Genomic DNA, 23,864 nt, shown 5'->3' with positions numbered 1-23,864 from the left:
CCTGCAAAGCCTAACATTTTTACTATTTGGCCCTTTACAGAAAAAGCTTGACAACCCTTGTTCTAGAAGGAACACTGTTGGTCAATCAATACAGTCAAATGCTGCACAGAGCTAGAGGATGATGAGAAGTAGAAACACACTGTGGAATTTGGAGAAGAGGTGATAGGTTACTCTGTAAACTTTCTATATTAAGGTGGGATTACAAAAGGGATTTTTAAGAGAGTAGATGAAAGAGTTGAATCATATACACATCAGAAAAAGAACAAGAGGTTGGTTGGTAGCTAGGAAGGGTTGCAAGAGAAACAATGCCATACGGTCTATCCACTTGTCTAGAGACCATACTCTGCTTGTTGAGCTTAGCCATGACCACAGGGTCTGGAGCTGTGAGTCAGTTTCATCAAGGACGTGGGAGAAAGAGAACTGTTGTACCAGTAGTACTTGAGTAAATGTATTCAAGTACATTTCCTGCACCCTATGTCATTGTGGTATAATTGCCTATAGTACAGCTGTTACTATACTGTAACATTACTGTATCATTACTGCACTATAGGCAATTATCTAAATATATCTAAACACAGAAAAGGTACAGTAAAAATACATTATAAAAGATACAAAATGGTGCACCTACATAGGGCACTTACCATAAATGGAGCTTGCGGGACTGGAAGTTGCATTTGTGAGTCAGTGAGTGAGTGGTGAGTGAATGTGAAGGCCTAGGACATTACTGTACACTACTGTCGACTTTAAAATACTCTACACTTAGGCTATGCTAAACTTATAAAACAACATTTTCTTTCTTCAATAATGAATTCAGCTTAGCTTACTGGAACACTTTCACTTTATAAACTTAAAAAAAATATTTAAACTTTCTGACTCTTTGGTAATAACACAGCTTAAAACAGAAACACACTGTGCAGCTATACAATACGTTTTCCTTTGTTAAAAATGTATTTTCATTTGACGAATAATAATTGTGCCTATTCTATTTTTCTTTATATCCTTATTCCATAACCGTTTTCTATTAATTTTTTTATTTTACTTTGTAAACTTTTGTTAAAATAAGACAAAACACACACATTAGGCTAGGCCTACAAAGGGTCAGGATCATTAAGAAGTTACTAGGTGGTAAAAATTTCTCATCATTTACTTCATTATAATCTTATGGGACTACCATCATCTATATAGTCCATCTTGACTGATTTGTTATGTAACATATGACTGCATCTAATATGTGCATATACACCTATGTAGCATATATTAGGCTGGTGCAAAAGTATTGCAGTTTTCGCCATTACCACAATTACTTTTGCACCACCTAATAAATATTAAATTGATCATTCAGTAATTTTGGTTGCTGAGGCTTACATTTATATCATTCAATGATCATTATGTCCATTATACGGCCTTTGAAGTATCTTCGATACAGTTTAGCATTATTAAAGATTAACAATGTCCAAGTCGTTTTTTGTTAAATTTGTAAAATTAAAAAACTAAATTATCCATATATATTCCAATAGTTTATTAATCAAAGTACTTCATTTTGGACCATGCAATACTACAATTAACCACCAGCCTGGGCAACATGGTGAAACCCTGTCTCTACTAAAAATACAAAACCTAGCTGGGCGTGGTGACGCGCATCTGTAGTCCCAGCTACTAAGGCTGGGGTCTGAGGAGGGAGGATCGCCTGAGCCCAGGAGTTGGGGGCTGCAGAAAGCCAAGATGGTGCCGCTGCACTCCAGCCTGGGCCATATAGCGAGATCCTTTCTCAAACAAATGAAAAAATCAATTAACCATATATAGTCACCTAGTGACTTCCAAAGAGTACAATTTAGCCATTGGTGAAGAGGAATCTATTCTCACCTGTGTTCTTTTCATCACTCTCTCTACTCACACATTTGTGCATTCGCTCATCAAAACTTAATTGATCCTTAACGTACACAAGGCAATGATCCAGGGGCTAAACATATCTCTCATAGCACTTGAAGGATTTTGTCCACTGAACAAAGAATCTTATTTGACTAGTTTTAAAATAAGATAAAAATTGCCAGACTATAGAATCGGAGGGAAGGTACGGGGTAAAAAAACTTTTGAGAGAGAACTGTTCATTTCTTCTCTGCTCATTCATTGCTATTGCTTCTCCTTGCTCTAGGAAGCAAGGTCATAATTCACGGCTACAGTGTATCCAAGCTTATCTTCCAGAGCATTCTTCCTGAAAAATGGCACTTACACTTTATGCTACTATGACTGAATGGCTCTGTCTTCCTTTCTGAGTGAGTAGGCAAACCTTCTTAGGTGGGATGGAAAATACATTTCTATTCTTAGCATTATTAATTCTGATTCAGGAGGGCACAAAGAAAATGCCACTTTCCTTGTGCCCTTAGGATGTGCATACAGGGGAGACAAGAATTAAATAGTGAACAGGTCCCAAACAATGCCATTTGATGCTAGGCATTGAGATTTCTTTCCGTTTCTCAATGCTACTAAAACACCACAGTGAGGTTTGTAATTTTATTCTTTGGGAAATTGATTCCTGTAAGCTTTTAGCACAGTAAAAATTGCCCAATCTTATGAAACATTCTACACCCCCCACCCCCTGCCCCCAACCAAGCCCTTCTGGTAACACAGACCAGATTGCTAGATGTCCTACTGGCAGCTGACCTTTTCTTGTGAACTCCAGTCAGTAGCCAAGGGAGAGAAGCATCAATGCTGTAAAATCTCTTTTCTATGCCTGCAAGCAAAAATTTTACAACATTTCTCCTTGATATGAAATCTCTGCTTGGACATCTGGCTTCACAGTGAGAAACTTTCAATACACTAGCTTCAAAGAAAGGACTTAGCCCTGGTGGTGCAGTGATGCCAGAAGAATGTTCCACAGTCTCTTTAAAGAACTATTTCTAACGTTTCCCCAAATGAACTTCTGTGAGCTCAGTGGATGGTGCTAACTCACATTTAGATAACTTGGCTTTGGCATACAGCCTTTTGTGGGCATTGCCCCTAGAGTATACAAATTATGTTCTTAGATAATACAGGCATACCTCGGAGATACTGCAAGTTCAGTTCCTGACCACTGCAATAAAGTGTATACCATGATAAAGAGAGTCTCACAAATTTTTTGGTTTCCCAATAGCATATAAAAGTCATGTTTACACCACACTATAGTCTATTAAGTGTGCAATAGCATTATGTCTAAAAGAACAATGCACATACCTTAATTAAAACTTTCTTATTGCTAAGACATGTTAACAATCATCTGAGCCCCCAGAAGGTCCTAATCTTTTTATTGGTGGAGGGTCTTGCTTTTGATGCTGATGGCTGCTGACTAATAAGGGTGGTGGTTGCTGAAGGCTGGGATGGCTGTGGCAATTTCTTAAACAGATAAAAATAAAGTTCACTGCACCAATTGACTTCCTTTCATGGAAGATTTCTCTGTAGCATGCGATGCTGTTTGATTTAACCACAGTAGAATTTCTCTGAAAATGGGAGTCTATCTTCTCAAATCCTGCCACTGCTTTATCAACTAAGTTGATATAATATTCTAAATCCTATGTTGTCATCTCAACAATGTTCACAGCATCTTCCCCAGGAGTAGATTCCTCTCAAGAAAACATTGTCCTTGCTCATCCATAAGAAGCAATTCTTCATTCAAGTTTGGTCATGAGGTTGCAGCAATTCAGTCACACCTTTAGGCTCCATTTCCAATTCTAGTTCTCTCCCTATTCTACCACATCTGCAGTTACTTCCTCAAAGTCATTCGTGAGAGTTGGAATCAACTTCTTCCAAACTCCTGTTAATGTTGAGATTTTGACCTCCTCCCATGAATCAAAAATGTTCTTAATGGTTCTAAAATAGTGAACCCTTTCCAGAAAGTTTTCAATTTACTTTGCCCAGATCCATTAGAGTAATTACCATCTATGGCAGCTATAGTGTTATGAAATGTATTTTTGACATAACAAGACTTGAAAGTTGAAATGACTCCTGGATTCATGAGCTGGAGAATGGATGCTGTGTTAGCAGGCAAGAAAAAACATTCATCTCCTTGTACATCTCCATCAGAGCTTTTGGGTGACCAGGTGCATGGTTAATCAGCAGTCATTGTTTTTAAAGGAATCTTTCTTTTCTGAGCAGGAGGTCTCAATAGTAGACTTAAAATATTCAGTAAACCATGCTGTAAACCAAGTTGCAGTGCAGGCTTTCTTGTTCCACTGAAAAAGCACAGGCAGATTAGATTTAGCATAATTCTTTAGGGTCCTAGGATTTTTGGAATGGTTAATGAGCACTGGCCTTAGTCACCAGCTGCACTTGCCTCGAACAAGAGAGTTAGCCTGTCCTTTTTAGTTTTAAAGCTTCTCTAGCCATAAAAGTCCTAGATGGCATGTTCTTCCAATAGAAGGTTGTTTCATCTACATAGAAAATCTGTCATTTAGTGTGGTCACCTTCATCAAGGACCTTAGCTAGATCTTCTGGGTAACTTGCTGTAGCTTCTACTTCAGCACTTGCTGCTTCACCTTGCATTTTTATGTTATGGAGATAGCTTCTTTCCTGAAACCTTATGAACAAACCTCTGCTAGCTTCAGACTTTTCTTTCTGCAGCTTCCTCACCTCTCTCAGCCTTCATGGAATTGAAGAAATTTATGACCTTGCTCTGAATTAGACTTTGGCTTAAGGAAAGGTTGTGGCTAGTTTGATCTTCTACTAGACTACTAAAATTTTCTCCATATCACCACAAAGCTGCTTTACTTTCTGCCATTCATGTGTTCACTGGAGTAGCACTTTTAATTTCCTTCAAGAACTTTTCCTTTGCATTCACAATGTGGCTGTTCGGTACAAGAGGTGTAGCTTTGGGCCTGTCTCGGCTTTCAACAACCCTTCCTCACTGAACTTAGTAATTTCTAGCTTTTGATTTAAAGTTAGAGATGTGTGACTCTTCTTTTCACTTGAACACTTAGAGGCCATTGTAGAATTATTAATTGACCTATGTCAATATTGTTGTGTCTCAGGGAAGAGGGGGGCCCGAGGAGATGGAGAGAGATGGGAGAATGGCCAGGAAGTGGAGCAGTTAGGGCACACGCAACATTTACTGTTTGTTGTCTCCCATGGGTGCAGCTCGTGGCGCCCCAAAACAATGACGATAGTAACATCGAAGATCACTGATAACAGATCAATCGCCATAACAGTTATAATAATGAAAAGGTCTGAAATATTGCGAGAATTACCAAAATGTGACAGAGACACAAAGTGGGCACATGCTGTTGGAAAAATGGTGCCAATCGACTTGACACCGGGTTGCCACAAACCTTGAATTGTACAAAACACAGTATCTGTGAGGTGCAATAAAATGAAGTGCGATAAAATGAGGTGTGTCTGTATATACAAGGCATGCGGTATTTTTTTTAAAAATCTGCATAATTAGGCAAAATATATGATGGTTACCACAAGATCTGAGTTCTCTCCCCATATCTGCTATACCATTACAGAATATTTATGAGCTTGCCGCCACTAAAAATAAAATGACATGAGAATAAAGCGATACTATTTGTTATCAGAACCTTTTATGATTTATGAGGGAACATCTTTCATTTATTCTGTGTATTTCCCGCACTTCCATTGAAACCAACATTGCACTAAAGCTTGCTCTCAAAAATCTCATCGTCTAGTTGGTGAGAAATAGAATTAATCTACATACAGGTCCACAATGTTCTGTCTGCAATCCTGAAATCCAAAAATCCTCTGGAAAACACAAATTTTTTTGGAAAGTCTGAGTTAACTTCTTCGGGAACAAAACCTGACTGATGTTGGGTGGGACTTACAATCTCGACTTGTCTTTTTCACTGCGGACACTCACACATTTCACGGTTCCTGTATGTGTCTGAGTAGACTGTGCAGTCCCAGGACCCACTGCAGATACAGCACAAGCACCACCTTCCTAGAACCTGCAGATTCGGACTGGGTGAGGGATTGTGGATCAGCACTGTAATACAGCAAACACTTTGTTAGAGGAATGGACGAGGCTGGCATGGGTTTCTCACTCTGATGCTTCACAGAAAAGATGACCTTTAAGTCAAAGGGAAAGGCCACTTTACACAGAGCTCAGGGGCATTTCCCATGGGGCACGGGATCGTAGAGAACACGGCATCTATGCTGAGCACTGGCAGCTGACGAGGGGGAGTGGAGGGTGATGTCTAGACAAGTGGTTCTCCAAGTGTTGGGTTTCAGGACTCCCGTCCACTCTTACAAACTGACAACCCCAAAGAGGTTTTGTATATGTGCATTACACCTACTGAATTTATCATATTACGTATTAAAACTAAGAAATATTAAAACATTTTATTCATTAAATAGTAATAAATCCATTATGTGTAAACATAAATACAATATTTTAATAGAAAAATCACTATTTTCCAAAGCAAAAAAAAAAAAAAAAATTAGTGAGACAACTAGCTGTGTTTCATTTTTTGCAAATCTTTTCAATGTCTGATTTGATAGAAGGCAGCTGGATTCTCAAATATGCTTCTGCATTCAATCTCTTGCAAGATGTTACTTCGACTGAAGAACAGGAAGAAAATCTAGTCTCACACAGATAAGTTAGAAAAGGGAGGAGTAATTTAGGAGCCTTTTTAGATGATTGCAGATAGTTTTGTTACTATGCTAAAATTTGACAAGTGGTAGCTTCTAAAAAGTTAGTTGCAATGTGGAATCTGAAACTCTCTCAGTGAACTTTTCATACTATTACCTTAACATCCATTGGTCTCTTTTGTATTTTGAATGGATCTTTTACTCAGGCATGGTTTTGTAACATCAGGTGTTTGTCATTTGGAAAACATGGTTCCGTGAGTTATACAAATCTTCCAAATATGCTTCACTCCTTTCCTTCCCCTTTCTTCCCATACACATCACTAATGATATCACCGATCTCATCAGAAAAGTCTGTAAATATTGTGAGGCTGTCAGGCTCACAGTGGTGGCATTAGTTTTCCAAAATTCTAATTTCTGCTTGAAAGCTCAAATTTTATCATTAGCAACAATATAGTCAGTTGTTATCCTTGAAATGTCAGGCTTGTTTCATTTCATTCATTTTCAAGAAGACATCTGCCAAACACTCAAGTGTGAATATGCATACGTTGCCTGTCGGTCTTTCTTTCAGAGTGACTAGAGTTCAGCTCATACTCATATAGACACAGAACTGCTTTTCCCTAAGACAGTCATTCTACTTCAGTATGCAGCAGAAGTGCTTCATGTGCACTTCCTATTAATATTAAAAGAGATGTGTCCTCGAGGTTTGAGATTTAACAAAATCAACACAGATGCTCTTCAACTAAGATGGTGTTAAGTCTCAATAAATCCAAGGTAAGTCGAAAATATCGTTAAGTTGAAAATGCACTTAATACCCTGATTAACCTATCATAAAGCTGAGAAATTGTAAGTTGAGCCACTGTAAATCAGGGACCATCTGTACATTTTATTGCTTTGTTGTTTTATTTTTTTTTAACCATAAGTACATGGTAGTGAAGAAAATAATGACTAGTCATATGGTTTCATGTTAAAGCCTTGTTTTGTGTGAAGGCACCATTGCTTCTATATCATCTGTGCAAGTATCAATATAGTAAAAAAGGAAAGTGATGTCTTTGTGTTATTATGAAAATAGTTTTGACCTTGTGGGGTCGTCGTAAAGGTCTCAGGGACTCATCGGAGTCTGCAGAGAACACCTTAAGAGCTGCTGGTTTAGATCATAACGTGCTTTTGTCTTTTTTTTTTTTTTCTTTTTTGAGATGGAGTCCTGCTCTGTCGCCCAGGCTAGAGTGAAATGGCGTGGTCTTGGCTCACTCCAACCTCTGCCTCCTGGGCTCAAGTGATTTTCCTGCCTCAGCCTCTCGAGTAGCTGGGATTACAGGTGCCCGCTGCCATGCCTGGCTAATTTGTGTATATTTATTAGAGACGGGGTTTCACCATGTTGGCCAAGCTGGTCTTGAACTCCTGACCTTGTGATCTGCCCGCCTCGGCCTCTCAAAGTGCTGGGATTACAGGCGTGAGCCACTGCGCCCAGCCTAGATCATAAAGTGTTTTATATGCTATATTGACAAGTATAGGTTTTATCCTATAGGCAATGGAAAGCCATTGATGAATTTTAAGATAAAACAACATGCCCATATTTGTGTTTTAGAAAAGTTACCTTATCAATAGTGTGAGGCATAGATTTGAGAGGGTCAAGTTATTGGTAGTGATTCTAGATAAGGGTGATTGTGCTAGGCAAGGTCAAAGATGATGATGATCTGACCTAGAAGGTAGGATCTAGTGACTGGGGAGTGGGGTATGAGTTTGGAGATATTTAGGAGTTTTCTCTAGGGACTGACCTATGAGAGGTAAGGGAAGGAAAAAATTCATTCAGAGAGATTTCTAAGAATCTGACTTCAGTGAGTAGGTAGATGATGGTGGTACTTTAATTCAGATAATCAATACAAGAAGAAGAGCAGGCTAGGGCTGGGAGAAGAGCAAGAGGAAGATAAATTCAGTTTATGACAGGTCTAGATTGTTCAGTCTATGGTCCATCCAAATGGAAATGTCCAGTAGTAGTCAGAAATGTGAATTGAGGGCTCAGGAGAAAAGTTTGAATGGCGATGAAAATTCAAAATTCATTTGTCTGGAAGTTAACGTGAAGGGATGAGATTGTTCAGGGACAATCCAGTACATATAGATAAAACAAAATAGGCCCTAACTAATACCATTATTTCAGTGCAAAAAAGAAAAGACGGGAAGAAGAATGGAAAAGAGGGGTTCCGAAAGGTAGATGCCCCAGGAAACTGCTGCCATAGAGCTAAGAAAGTTTTTAGAGGCTAGTCCGTGCAGATTAAATCATTGTTCACAGGTGTTCATGGTCTTCTAACTAGAGTCAGTATATAATTTCCCTGCCTCATTGATGTGGACAGAAATGAGGCTGAGGATGCAGGGCTTTCTTTCAATCCATCCTCTTGCACTTCTGTAATCTACCATGAACAGGATATCCCAGACAACTACTAGTCCAAGCCAACTGTACAAACACATAGAGCTGGCCTGAATCTGATCTAAAGCCTGGAGTCAAACCCAGTCAGTCAATGCATACTCTGAATTTGAGCCACAATAGCGACCCGCAGACATGCTGCAAAAAAAAAAAAAATGTGAGTGAAGGTCACTGAGTCTCCAAAAGTGTTTGCTAGGCAGCATTATTGTGGTAATATCTGAGCAGCAGAAGATCCTTGTTAAATGTCATAAAGAAGTCAAATAGGCTTCTCAGATTAGATAGTAGATTTAATGTCCCTCTCCCAACACCAAATAAAATGAGTAAAGAAGAGTAAAAGCTAGCAAAAATACACCAACAGAACAATATCGGGTGATAAGGTAGACATCATACAAAAAACCATCAAAAACCTGGGGTCAAGGAAAGAAATATAATTCTGGGGCACAGTGAAGAGTTGCACAGGGGCTCAACTTCAAAACTTGCCATGCCCCTAGGATCATTATTTTGTTATGAGTCAAAATCCTGAGAATTCTCAATACTATCACCAAATTTGGAGGAAGGAAATGGCATGGCAGCCTCATCTTTTTCCTCTTCTGGCTGAGAGTAGGGGAGATGGATGTGGTAGAAAAACAGATAAACATCAGGGCTGGCCACCTCAGAGGAAAGGACTTCAGGGATATACACAAAATTGGGATCATTAAAAACTCAAAGGAAAAGAAGATGCCACTCCCATGTAGGCAGTGTGAACCCTGAAACACACTTAACATAACCTCAAAGCGAGAACAGTCAGTTCAGCCAGATGCATGCTGGTTTGTGCGCCAGCTCTGCCTTCCCCTTCCCTCAGGTCAGAGAACACACAGAGACACTACAAGTCAGTTTTACTTAACAAGGAAAACCACTATGCTTCAGAAGCATTTGCTATTGAATACTGAACATGTAGACATATCTCAGTCACTTACTGAATTTATCCTGGTTAATCTACTACACTTACATGAGAAAGAAAGACTTCTTCAGGAATGCCTCAGAAAATGCAAATCACTTCCACGGAGGAGCACTCTGTCTATGTCTGCTGGTCTGCAGACAGAAAAGTCTGCGGGTCATGTCTGCTGGTCTCTCTAGCCCAGGCTTCTCATGGCAATCTTAAATGCTCAATGAGCTGTGTTTACACATGGGAAGAAAATGTGAACGGGAACACTGCACCCATGTAACATGCCATTCAACCATACAGGTTAGCCAGCAGACATTCTTAAACATGAAAAAACTCAGGGAAGACAGCACCATCCAGTCAAATAAGAAACAAATCAAAGTAAAAACTGTGGGAATGGAGACACTATGGTAAAAGGCCTAGTATAAGCACTACATAGATGGAAATATAGCATGAGAATTAAACTATAGGATACAGTTTAAAAATTGTGAATATCATAAACCCTGACAGTGTGAAAATACTACTACTATCCAAGGTAGGAGGTGGCAGGGAAGGGTTCTCTCCTCATACGGGAGAAAGTATGAGGGTGCAAATGTACATGTTTTTCAGCCGAAATCAACATGTTCTGTCTAAAACTTCAACAATTACTGTTTTGCTCTAGTTTCTTTCATCTGTTGAATTAAAGTAAAATTAAAGATTTTTTTAAAACAACAACAAAAAATCTATAGTATTAATTTCAAAAGCCTACTCAGCTTTCTGTTCTTTTCCCCTTATACATAGTAGGATATCGGAAATAATGTTTACCTTAATTCTATGATGGTTATTTCTGGGTGATAGGATTTGGGGTGACTTTAGAAACTGTTACTTTTTTATTCTTGCATTTTAAATTATTTATAAATGAGCATATGACATTTCTACTTCTTCAAAAACAAGAGAATAGATTTTCTTTATAAAAAAAGATGGATGCAAATATGCCATGATGTTAATTAATGTTGATTATGGGTAGTAGGTATATAGATATTTTCCTCTTTGTACTATTTTGTATAGTTGAGGAATAAATGGGAGATAAAAACTGGACCTTTAGTATCGACTACTGTGGTAGATTTAAGATGGCCTCAAAATCTATGCCATTCCTCCCACTGAGAGAATGGCCACTGTTTCGCCTCTCCTTGATTCTGGGCTGGCCCTATGATCTATCTTGATCAATAGAATGTGGTGGAAGTGAGTTTGTGAATCTTCCCAGGGCAGGGCTTAATGGAAATGCAGGTTCTGCTTTTACCCCTTTTAATTCTCTTTGACATCAGCTACTAAGTGAAAAGTCTGATTAATCTATTAGCGAGAAAGACCATATGGCATGGGCCTGAAACCAGTTCAGACATTCCAATCCCAGCCAAGCTTTCTGCTGAATGTAACCTCGTGAAGCACCCCAGCCAATGCCATACATTGAGCAGATGAACCACCCAGCTGATCCCTGCCCAAATTTCTGATCCAAAGAATTATGTGCAGATAGCCATTGCTCTAAGCCAGCACTGGTGATAACTCTTTTGAAAGGTGTGACTTTGAATGTAAGGAGTGAGCTAAGGCAGTAAATAAGTGATAAAGAGTTTTTTGCTATTGATTTTTAAAAGGTAGTGTGTTACAGCATAAAAGATCTATTCTTGGCCAGATGTGGTGGCTCATGCCTGTAATCGCAGCACTTTGGGAGGCTGAGGCAGGTGGATCACCTGAAGTCAGGAGTTCGAGACCAGCCTGGCCAACATGGTGAAACCCCGTCGCTACTAAAATACAAAATTAGCTGGGCGTGGTGGTGGGTGCCTGTAATCTCAGCTACTTGGGAGGCTGAGGCAGGAGAATTGCTTGAACCTGGGAGGTGGAAGTTGCAGTGAGCTGAGATCGTGCCGCTGCACTTCAACCTGGGCAACAGAGCGAGACTCCATCTCAAAAAATAAAATAAGATAAAATAAAATAAAATAAAAGATCTACTCTTATGAATTTCATTCATTTGTGTAACTCTTTTTACACTAAAGGAATTCTGTTTTGTAAAAGACCTGACTTCATGTGTTGTTTCTTGGACAGTGAGGATCATGCCTGCTGTTAGTCTCACCTACAACTATTCCCACAATGTTCAGTGGATTTCTTCAGGCTGGTAGCTTTTCCCTTTTTACCAATTTTTATTGCTTCTCATTGCAAAAGTGTTGTTATAGTTTAAATATAGATAAAACTAAAAAAATTTTAAATTCTGCCACTTAGAGATATCCACTAGTAAAATTTTGATATAACTGTAGTCTTTTTTTCTCTTGAGTCATACTTTTGTTTTGCAAAATGACCTCATATCTATATGTTTTGGAATGTGCATTTTCATTGAAAAATATCTTGTGAACATTTTCAATATGCTTAAATATGCTCTCCAACATCATTTCCTATAGTGCACAGTTTTCAGTGTATTTGCTATAGTTAAAAATATAGAAAGGATATAGAGAATGCTGGTGTTGCAAGTACCTGTCACATAAGAGGAGCTTAATAAATAATTACTGACTGAAAAGATGAAAGCTAGAACAAGCAGCTTTTTGATTAGCTAAAGTTTAGTGTGATTATTAATTGCCACCTTTGGGCAAATTCTGAAAATGGGTCAAAGACTAGGTATATCTCTCAGGCAATTTAATAATGATAGGTATTGCCAAATTATCCTTCAGAAATGTTTTATCAAGTTATATTGCATCTGACTGGTGACCCTTTAAGTGGATTTTAGTATACCTCAAATTTTCTCTAGAATTAGTTTAATGATTTATCTGCAGAAATATTATTATAAGCTCTGACAGAATGAGTACTAGGTTTACTCTCTGTCTCCATTCTTGATCACCAGCTTGAAAGAGTTCAGTTCATCATCAACCCAGAAGTGGAGTGAACTATGTTTCACAATTAGCATGCACACTACTTTTATGTCTCTATTGAATATATCTGCAGACAAATGTATTTGGTCCCAGAAAATCAAGCCTCATAGTGGCTGTGCCTCTTTCTGAGTATCAATATCTAATCATGTACCTAAATCTATGTATACAAAACACTTAAATATAATCAGAATGTTCAAATCAAACAACTGCTGCAAAAATGTTATATCATTCATGAAGAGAGAAAAACAGAATGACAATATCTAGGTTCATTTTGGCACTTGGTCATTTGACTCATTTTCATGGACAGAATGTAGTACACTGGGGTATGGTATAATAGTTAATAGTTGAGGCTCTCAAGTAAGACAGATTGTGGCTTGAAACTGTCTCTGCCAATTGTTCAGTAGGATGATCTTGGGCTAGTTATTTAACCTCATAGTCTCAATTTCCCCATTTGTAATATGGGGATGACAGAAATACCATCCTCATGAAGATTACTATAAGGCTTAAATGAGATAATGGAACATGAGATGAATGAAAATGGCAGAGCATGAAACATAGTACATGTTGAGTAAATATCAGCTATTTTTCACAGTACTTTTTGTGATATAGCCTTAAAAAAGGAGCCAAGGCAATGAACGCTAATGAATCAATGACCTTAGCAACTTTAATATAAGTTAGTAAAAAAGAAATGTCATTTACTTTATGTATAATCTAAGTGAGTGAATCAAAACTTAGCTATATCTTACCTACATTGTAATTTTAATTTTTTATTTTCAGGTAACATATTACATATGGTTTCTATATAATATTATAAATGTAAGAATTAATTATTAAATTATTATTAAATAATTTAAAAATTAATTATTAAATAATTTAAAAAATTTTTTTTTTTAAAAAATAAAACTGTAGAATTAGTTTAAAAAATGAGCAACTGTACTTAATTATAAATCTTTCAAGATTTTTTAAAAATTATCAAGAACTACCAGAACTATATTGTCAGGAGTACATTCATATTTTCCATTTTGCTTATATTTTGAGATTTTGATTATCATTTAAATTTGGATATTACCTAGCCTTGGTAATTTGGGACATAAAAGTGAAAAAGAAATCCACTTAATATGGACATTTTATAGAACTAAAACAATTTAAACAAAATATGCAACGCAATTTATGTGAAGCAAGATCTGTTAACCAGATCAATGGGGGCACTTTCCTGTACCGTTTGTAATGAAAAAAACTTGAAAGAGTTTTTAAACCACCCAGATATGAAAAAAAGGTCTTTTTTTTTTTTTTGGTCTCCATAACACAGGGTAGGGGAAATAAGCTTGCAGGTGGAAATATATAGGAAAAATGTCATTAACAAAAAATAAGTCCTCACTGGTAAAGTGAGGAGAGCCCGATGTAATTGGCCTTGAGGTTTTGTCCCATCTGTTAAGGCTTTTTATTCTGTCTAGTGTTGTCTCAGCTTAAAGGGAATATATAAAAAGCAACTGACATTAACACTAACTCTTCCCAACGTTACTCAGATTGCCTGCAATAGGCTATAGAAAAAGAAGATGCAGAGGTCAGGCAGGAAAGGGCAGCTATAAAACCCAAAATTTTCTTCTATCGTTCTTTGCTTTGTATGATGACTCTACACTCTTTGAGTATTGTTATGTCAAACTAAAGTCGTTGAAAAATAATCTTTTGCTGGGAATTCTTTAAAATTTTTTTGTTCTCTTTTAAGCCTTATTTATAAAGGTTTCCAGATGCTTATCCTCATAGATTAAATCCAGTATGATGTAGACACTTACAATAATATTCACTGCTATGAAGCCAAGAAAAAACTACTTGGAGATCTAACTGCCTATCACCGAAAGAATCGGGGTCCAGGGAATTTTCTGTTGCTATTAAGGGTGTGATTCTCTGAAGTCATTTGGAAACAACCTAGTTTCTCAGCAAAAACACATCTTTCCTGTACTGTGTCGAAGCACATCAAATGGTTGGCATTCCAAGCTTCGAACAGGTTATTTCTCATTATGCGAATACATAATGAAAGGATGTGGGCAAAGAACAGAATGCAAATTGGAAGCTGACTTCTGACTTTAACAGCCGGCAGCGCTAGGCTCAAACAGTCATTCTAATTTCAAGAGACAGTTCCAAAGTGGTTCTCAAGAGAAAGGACAGGGTATTTTTAAAATATTTGTTCAATGTGAATGGATTGGGCTTGCCAAAATGACTTTTATGCTGGCATGCAATCTCTTAGAGGGAAGTCAGCCTGAGTCACTGGATACATCAAAGGTAGAGTCCAGTGAATGGAATTACTGCAGGCTGTGTGAACAAGCCAGACACCCGCATTCATCTGCCCACTGCTGGGATTTCAGCCCTCCTTTTAATTACATTAAAGCAGCTGGTACCACTGGTTACTGAAGTCTTCAGATTACCTTGATTGCTTGGTCATTATCTCTAATCAGCTGCTTCTTCTCATCTTCAAACTTTTGTCTAACATCCTGGAGCCGCCTTTCTGCAGCAAGCTGCTGCTGGCTGTTCTCCTCTTTCAGAGAGGAAATGGTTGTCTGAAGTTCTGCTATGATCTAAAATGAAAACAGCATGCTATAACTTCAAATTCTTCTGGGAGAGGCATCTATTTATATGTACTGATGCTTAACAAAAGAATGGATTTGACAAAACTCTATTCCACAAATTAAATATTTTCAATTAACATATTACACACTATAATGCATGAAATTCCATACAATAAAAGAGTTTAATAAAACTGTGAATGGTGAACAACTGCTGAACCAAATATACTTGGAAGACGTTTCCACTCTAACATTCCACAATATTTACTCATCAGAAGAAAGAACATCTGTGATCTCAAAAATATGAAAAGTGTCAGATTTTATTTTACTGAGAAATATACTTATTAGAATGAGAAAAGCTATTCTGCTTTTCATAATGCTTTGAACTGTAATAACCAAAGAAAATAATGAACAGAGTTTATTCTTCAGTCACCTAATTCTATACAGTAATTTTTGGGAATTCACTAACGTTTGTGTATTGTGTTTAACACTTTACGTTCTTATGTCATATACTACTGTGAGACAAGCATTATTATTGCCTATCTTTTATTTTTTTTTAATTTTAATTTTAATTTTTGAGATGGAGTTTTGTTCTTGTTGCCCAGGCTGGAGTGCAATGGCGTGATCTCAGCTCACTGCAACCTCCGCTTCCTGGGTTCAAGTGATTCTCCTGCTTTAGCCTCCCGAGTAGCTGGGATTACAGGTGCCCGCCACCACACCTAGCTAATTTTTTGTATTTTTAGTAGAGATGGGGTTTCATCATGTTGGCCAGGATGGTCTCGAACTCCTGACCTTCAGGGATCCATCCACCTCGGCCTCCCAAAGTGCAGGGATTACAGGCGTGAGCCACTGTGCCCGGACTGCCTATCTTTTATAAATGAGGACACAGAGGCACAGAAAGAGGACAAATATCTTACATTGTTGAAAATGACATCCAACTAAAGAGACAGGCAGGATTTGAACCATGCAGTCAGACCCATCACTTCACTAACTGGGTCCTTTAGCCTGCCAACTTCATGTTTCTTTCTTTTTTTTTTTTTTTTGAGACGGAGTCTCGCTCTGTCACCCAGGCTGGAGTGCAGTGGTGCCATCTCAGCTCAGTGTAACCTTCACCTCCTGGGTTCACGCCATTCTCCTGCCTCAGTCTCCTGAGTAGCTGAGACTACAGGCCACCACGCCCAGCTAATTTTTGTATTTTTAGTAGAGTCGGGTTTTGCCTTATTAGCCAGGCTGGTCTCGAACTCCTGACCTTGTGATCCGCCCGCCTCAGCCTCCCAAAGTGCTGGGATTACACGTGTGAGCCACCATGCTTGGCCACTCTGTTATGTTTCTTTAAAACAAGGCTTTGGTATTGTAGGAAGTTTATACTTCCAAATAGGTTGTCTTCTTCCTAACTCATGGATAGTCCCTTTGGTTTACATGGTACCATTTTCATTCACTCCTGTAGTATTCCCTACATTTAAGAATCTGTTCTCTCCCAGACAGGGTTATTCCAACTTCTCAAATTAACCATCTGATGAGAAACTTTTATACTGAATCGGCCTTCTGAGAGCACTGTGTCCTTCCTTTGGTTTGGATGTATCCATTTCCTTGCAAATTCAGTAGTGATGACTTTTGAAAAGCAGGAAATAGTCATTTCTTCTAATAAAAGAAACAACATTAGGCCCGCATTAGAATATAATTCTTTTGGTCCTAAGCAGGGGGGAGGGCAGTTGGTGAGAAACACTGGACGAGTTATCTTTCTTGAAGCTCAGTTTTTCCAACTACAAAACGAGATTAAAGCATTATAAGGCAATAAATAGAAGCTGTCTGGAGTCCCCCAGAAGCCAAATGCTATAGAAATACTAGTTGTTACTACTGACATAAATAGTAGCATCCTGACAATAAAATATAGAGTATTTATGCTTTGAGAAGTGAGCAAATTCACTGTACCAAAGTTTGACACTTAGAATTTGTCAATAATCAAATATTTAGCCAATTGTGAAATGACAAGATATATAATAGCAATGTCAATATTATTACATGCAAACTTGAGCCTTCTGCTATGAATGGAAACATTCATTTACTGAGAATGAAGATGTTTTCATCCATTTTCTGAATTTTGATTAAATATTGTTTTCATTCTGGCATCAATTCAATTAATTCTCATAGCACTTCTGTGAAACAGGAAAGGTTAAATTCTCATAGTAAATGTGAAAAACTGATGCGCAGAACAGTCAACTCACAGTCACAGAGCCAGAGGAGCCAGGGATAAAAAAGAGTCAGATTTCCTTGGCCTACTATGAAATTTAAGATTGATCTTTTATGAGAACATGGGACCAAATAGTAAAAAACAACTTACTATTTCAATGTTTTAAGCTGAGTAAACTATAACTTTGTAGAAGTGGGTTTAATTCTGGAGAGAGAAGAAGGGCAAGAGAGAGAATGAGAGAGAGGGGGTGTGTGTGTGTTTAGTTCTGTGCAGTGTAACACACGTATAGATTCATATATCCACAACCACAGTCATGCGATATATTTTTAAAGAACAAAGTATTTTTTTCTTACAACAATACTAAGATTGAGACTAGCTTGTAACTGACCAAAGAATAAAGATAAAAATATACTGGGATACTTCAGTCAAAGGCCATGGAACAGGGATATTTCTCATTCTCAGAACATTTAGGACAAAATAATTCAGGGTTTGAGGTGGGCGGATCACCTGAGCCCAGGAGTTCGAGACCAGCCTGGCCAACATGGCGAAACCCCGTCTCTACTAAAAATACAAAAAATTAGCCAGGCGTGGTGGCACACGCTGGAATCCCAGCTACTCGGGAGGCTGAGGCTGGAGAATCACTTGAACCTGGGAGGCGGAGGCTGCAGTGAGCCAAGATCGCGCCATTTCACTCCAGCCTGGGCAAAAAGGGTGAAACTCCATCTCAAAAAAAAAAAAAGAAAGAAAGAAATGCAGGTTTTGGAAGGGACTACAAGTGAAGTCCAGGATGTTCTAAGAAGGACATGCTTGCTTTTGTGTGGAAAATAAAACCTTATATTCTTTGGGGGAACAAGGAGAGTTTCCTTTGGGGAAATAATGAGATTATTTTGGAAAGTTATTTTTAAAACTCAGGAAGGCGACATAAGGGGGAGAATGTTAAAACACTTCAGGTGAAACAACTTGGCTAGATAAATAGATAAATTATTTGGTTAATAGACTCACAGGTGATACGGATATGGAACAGTAACTAAAATAAGGATAATTTAAAAAACAAGATTTAATACTTTAAGATTGAGAAATAATCATAATAATCAGATTAACATGCTTCAGGTAAGGAACAAAACTCTACTGGTCCTAGACCTAGAGTATAAGAAAATGGACTACTTTCTCCTAAGCTCAGTGTATATAATAACTGGCACCCAGTTTAAGTAGTAGAACTATAATCGGGGTAAGTAATAAAAGCCATCACCTGGCAAATTGTATTCAGTTAACCCGCCCTTCTTGTAGAATAATAATGTTAAAAAAAGGTTCTAAGAAAAATGAAAGCTAATATATACAATCATAATCAAAACCCTCCAGTTTTGATTGAATCATAATTAAAAACTATAAACAAAATGCTACCACTCAACTAAATGTTTATACTGTATTAGTTTCAATAAAAGACGTGGATTAGATAATTTTCATATGGATATTAAAAATTAGTATTTTCCGAAACAAAAGAAGAGCTATTTTGAGCTGATGGTGTAAGCACCCAAACTCATGAAAGTCATAATAGTTAATAATAGTTAACAATAATTGTTAAGCAATTAATGCTTTGCAAAAATGTTAGTGGTCTTAAAAAAAAAACCAACAAACAGGATCCTAAATAGGGGTTAGGATTTCATCTTCAACTCATTCTGTTGTTTTTCAGATTGTAGTACAGTTTGAGAGTTTTATAAAATTCTTCTTTAAAATATGATACAATAGAGAAGACATGCCACTTAAGAAGCCATGCTTACTTAGGAAGGTTAGGTAAACACCGAAGCTTCTCATAAAATAAGTGGATGCCCCATGCATTCTGGGTTGGCCCCCAGGAGGCTGACACAGAGATGGGCACAGCAGTCATGTGGAATATTCCCAGGTACTAATACGCCTCAGGTGTTGGGCAGTGTGGGGCAGCGGTAGGAGACACTTGTCTCTTGGCAGCAGGCAAGCTCAACTGGCATTCAAACTTCAGTCCTGCCCATGTTTCTAACTGTGGACATTCTGGCAAAATGGCAGTATCTTTCCTTGAAAAATGGGCACTAGATGACTAGGCTGAGTGGGGAAAACTATATTAATATTGAAGAGGCAAGGTAAATATATAATCACTTATTATTTCAATGTTTTAAGAGGAGTAAACTCCAGCATTCATCACGACTGCAGTGTTTGCATCGTCTGCATTCTTTTATTAAGATTAAAAAATATGTGATTCTGATGGAAATGATATTTGGGGGCATGCCCAGAGATGATGCAAACACTGCAGTGGTGGCGAGGGTGAGTGCTGCAGATCTCAGAATGGGCACAGTGCTCAGGTGTGCCAAGGGTTCAATGTACATGTTCTATTAGGTCCTAAAGTCTTGATAAAATCGTGAAAAGTAAGCAGCTTCCTCTAGAGGCGGAAAATCTTTAAAATATTTTCCAAATTTAATCTTATGCTCTCTGAGGTACCAACACATTCATTACTAATGCATTCATTTTCTTTTTTTCAGAGAGGGATTTTTAAAAACCCAACAGAGTTAAGCAGCTTTGGTTTTAGTGTTCTCATCAGCTTAATGAGATATGAGTTAGAGATTCCAACAAACTATCACTTAAATGTGGAGAGATCCAATCCATAGTCTTGTTTCATAATGCTCATTTTTAAATAATCAGACATGCTTCTCTGAACGGACTGGCACTGTAGACTAATGCTTCTCAAATGCCAGTGCACAGATATAAATATTTAGAAGTTGGCAAACAAAATATTATCAATGTAAGGTTATCATCCTAACTTTTATGAAAAGGATGGACTAACTTTTATTATATTACACCCTTTCTAAGATTTTTTTGGTGTTGCGCTGTCCCTTGATTAATGAAATGATGGTAATAGTGTATGATAGTTGTCACTAGTTGGTTTTTCCTTCTCCACCTTCAAGTCTTTCCTTGGGAAAACAGTTAGCAACCCTATGCCTCTCCAAGCTTTTCAGGGAGATTTTATCAATTTGTGAACACCCAAAAACATGGTGTCTGAAGCAATAATCTGTTCCACCTTCCAAACCTTTTTCCATTCTTCCCTCCCTCCTTTCCTCTTTCTCTATGGCAATTTTAGTGCTGATACTATAATAATTGACATTCATTAAGTGCTTTAGTGTGTACTAGGCACCATACTGAACACATTTTTGGCATTGTTTTACTTAATTGTTAAAACCATCCTATGAGGTTGGTACTGCTCCTCTATTTGACAAATGAGGAAACGGAATTCCAAAGAGGGCAGGTAACTTGCTCCAGGTCATGGAAGTGGTAGGGCTGGTATTCAAATCCAGGGGTGCTGGACTCCAGAGCTCAGGCTTTCTTCTGCATTAACTTATATTTAATTTGTTTTAATATCAACTAATCAGGCTTCTTCATACATTCCTTTAGATAAATACTCCTGTTTACACTCTCATTATTTAGGCATTTTTATTAGCTATCTTATATCTCACTCTCGGTCTGCTTCCTTCATTTAACATAAAGCGAAACAAGCAGGATGTTAGGATATGCCAACTGGGGATTTTTAATGTTTTAATTTAAACTTTAACTTTTGGCCTAAATACATTTCTTTTGATTGCAAGAATTTTTTTCAATGGATTAAAAGGATATTTCTCCATGTTCTTTCCTCAAGGAAGGGTTGGAATAATGGCAATCAAGACATAATTATCATTTCTTACACAAACATATGACTCTTCATTTGGACAAAGACTTTTTGCTTTTCTAATAGGATGTGAATTACTAGAACTGAAATATTAGGCCAGGTGTGGTGGCTCACGCCTGTAATCCCAGCATTTTGGGAGGAGGGCGGATCACCTGAGGTCAGGAGTTTGAGACCAGCCTGACCAATATGGTGAAACCCTGTCTCTACTAAAAATACAAAAAATTAACTGGGCGCGGGGGTGTGTGCCTGTAATCCCACCTACTTAGGAGGCTGAGGCAGGAGAATCGCTTGAAGCCAACTTGGAGGTGGAGGTTGCAGTGGGTCAAGACCATGTGATAACAGTACAGCCTGGGCGACAAGAGTGAAACTTCTGTCTCAAAAACAGACAAACAAAAAAATGAAATTTTATAACTATCACCAAAGTTCTGCCATATTAAAAATGGAAGGGCTGGGCTGGGCGTGGTGGCTCATGCCTGTAATCCCAGCACTTTTGGAGGCTAAGGCAGGCGGATTATGAGGTCAGCAGATCGAGACCATCCTGGCGAACACGGTGAAACCCTGTCTCTACTAAAAATACAAAAAATTAGCCGGGCGTGGTGGCGGGAGCCTGTAGTCCCAGCTACTCGGGAGGCTGAGGCAGGAGAACGCCATGAACTTGGGAGGTGGAGCTTGCAGTGAGCCCAGATCGCGCCACTGCACTCCAGCCTGGGCCACAGAGCGAAACTCCATCTCGGGGAGGGGGGAAAAAAAAAGGAAGGGATTGGGCCAGGCTGGTAATGTTAAGGTTAAGAACTTCCACTCTGAAGTCAGATCCAGACTGGGTCCTGGCTTAGTTACTTGCCAACTTATGTGATCTTATCTCTCTGAATCTTAGTTTTCGCAAATGGAAAAATGGCACCAATAATAGTTCCTAATTCCAGAGTTATTGTGAAAGACTGAATGAGTCAACATGGTTAGTGCCCCATGAACATTAGGTATTATTATTGTTTTGTTGTTGTTACTGCTATTATGTGGCATTTTGTGGTAGTATGGTAAATTCTAGGTTACTACCAAATACCACTGTATACATAAAAAAATATGAAGACAAGCTTGTTTTACCAATCATTAGACATGCTCACAAAACCAAATGGCTTAACTTACCTACCTACCTGCAAAGTAAAGATAAGTAGTATTTATTTGTTCTAGAATCACTTACACAAGTAAGGAATACTTGGAGTTCCTTAAATGATACTATTGGATATCACTGTAACAACTTATGCTGAAAAAGTACCCTGAGCATCGTATTTCAAGTAGAGACAGGCATTCAATTATTGGCCTTTCTTATACTAAAACTACAATAGTAAGTACAAATAGCAAGTTATGGATGTAGGGACTTAGAATTCTCTTTTTCCCAAAAGGAGTCAACAGTTGAGCTGCAGACTTAACTTAGAATTATTTATCATTTTGAATTTTGTTTGAAGAAGCCTTTAGGTAGAGCAAAATGGAATATTACAAAAAAAGCACAGATAGTACCAAACTGCTTACATCATAAATGTAGGTGTATATCTCCTGTCCTTGTGAAGTATGTTTCAGCCTGGGCTTGTTCAAGTGTACAGGCTGGTTTTACAACATCTGAGTATGTGTGTGTGTGTGTGTGTGCGCGCGCGCATGTGTGTGTCGTTTCAAGTGGTTAAATATGCCTAATTTTCTTGATTTTAATGACTGAAATATTAAAACCATATTCTGTTTATTTGTATACACATAAAAATATGATACCCTTTCACAAAAAAACTGAAAAGAATGAAGTTTAACTTGTACCAAAGTTTTACGTGGAGGTTTCATTTTTGTTTTGGTTTTACCTGGTTTTCTGTCTTTTAATGTTGCTTACCTGTGAAGATTTGGCAAGTTTCTGAGTGTATTCCTTCTCGATCTGCTTCAGCCTGCTGTTGGCCTGAAAAACACATGTACATGAACACATACACAGTGACCTGTGAGCCTGGTATCTCTTCCACATGCCTATTGCCAGGCAGCTGGGATGCCTGCCAGCTGCACCGCCCTTTTGGGGCAGCCAGAAAACCACAGGGCTTGTCTTTGATGTGACGCCAACTATTCATCACTTAAAAAGCGAAAAAAAAAAAGATCTCTTCTGCCAATTATTAGACAAACATAAGACTTCTGTGGATAGAAAGAGAAACGGAGAAAGAGAGACAGAAATAGACGCAGCAAAAGTATGAAGGCTCAGAAGGTAAAGTAAGGGAAAGGGAGAAGAAATAAGAGGGGCAAGGGAAAGAGAGAGGGAAGTGGAAGAAGAGGAAAGGAAGGTAAATTTAATACTTTTTCATGTTAATTAAAAAATAAAAGAAATAGATGCTTCTGGACAAAGGAGAGATGGGATTTTGAGAATCACTGAGCAAAGAGCTGAGCCCCGACTCTGCCAAATGCATAAGAGCTACTTTTTACAGTGACAAATGTATCTAAATCAAACAAGTTTTATGTCCTGGAAATAGGGTGGCCTTTCTAGAATCAGTCCACATTGCTTAGAACTTGGTTATCCCCTCTGCCACTCAAGTTCCAATTCTTTTTATGTGATCTGTTTTCTGCTCTCTGGAAACTTTTGGGATCTTTATTTCATCGTCA

General features: G+C 38.1%; 1 protein-coding gene across 1 annotated transcript in view; it reads right to left on the bottom strand.

Moving 5' to 3' along the window:
* Positions 1-23,864, bottom strand: part of CEP112 (centrosomal protein 112) — a 567,381-nt gene that overhangs the window by 95,080 nt on the left and 448,437 nt on the right. Inside the window, exons 23-24 of the mRNA XM_017855828.1 lie at positions 23,116-23,178; positions 15,232-15,381 (exon numbers count right to left, since the gene is read on the bottom strand). Of these exons, the coding sequence (XP_017711317.1) occupies positions 15,232-15,381; positions 23,116-23,178 (213 nt within the window). The remainder of the gene's footprint in view (positions 1-15,231; positions 15,382-23,115; positions 23,179-23,864) is intronic.

The sequence above is a fragment of the Rhinopithecus bieti genome, unplaced genomic scaffold (genome assembly GCF_001698545.2).
Source record: "Rhinopithecus bieti isolate Rb0 unplaced genomic scaffold, ASM169854v2 scaffold_39870, whole genome shotgun sequence".
In the NCBI taxonomy this organism is placed as follows: Eukaryota; Metazoa; Chordata; class Mammalia; order Primates; family Cercopithecidae; genus Rhinopithecus; species Rhinopithecus bieti.
The sequence above is the reverse complement of the archived record's forward strand: the minus strand, read 5'-3'. Positions and strand labels throughout refer to the sequence as shown.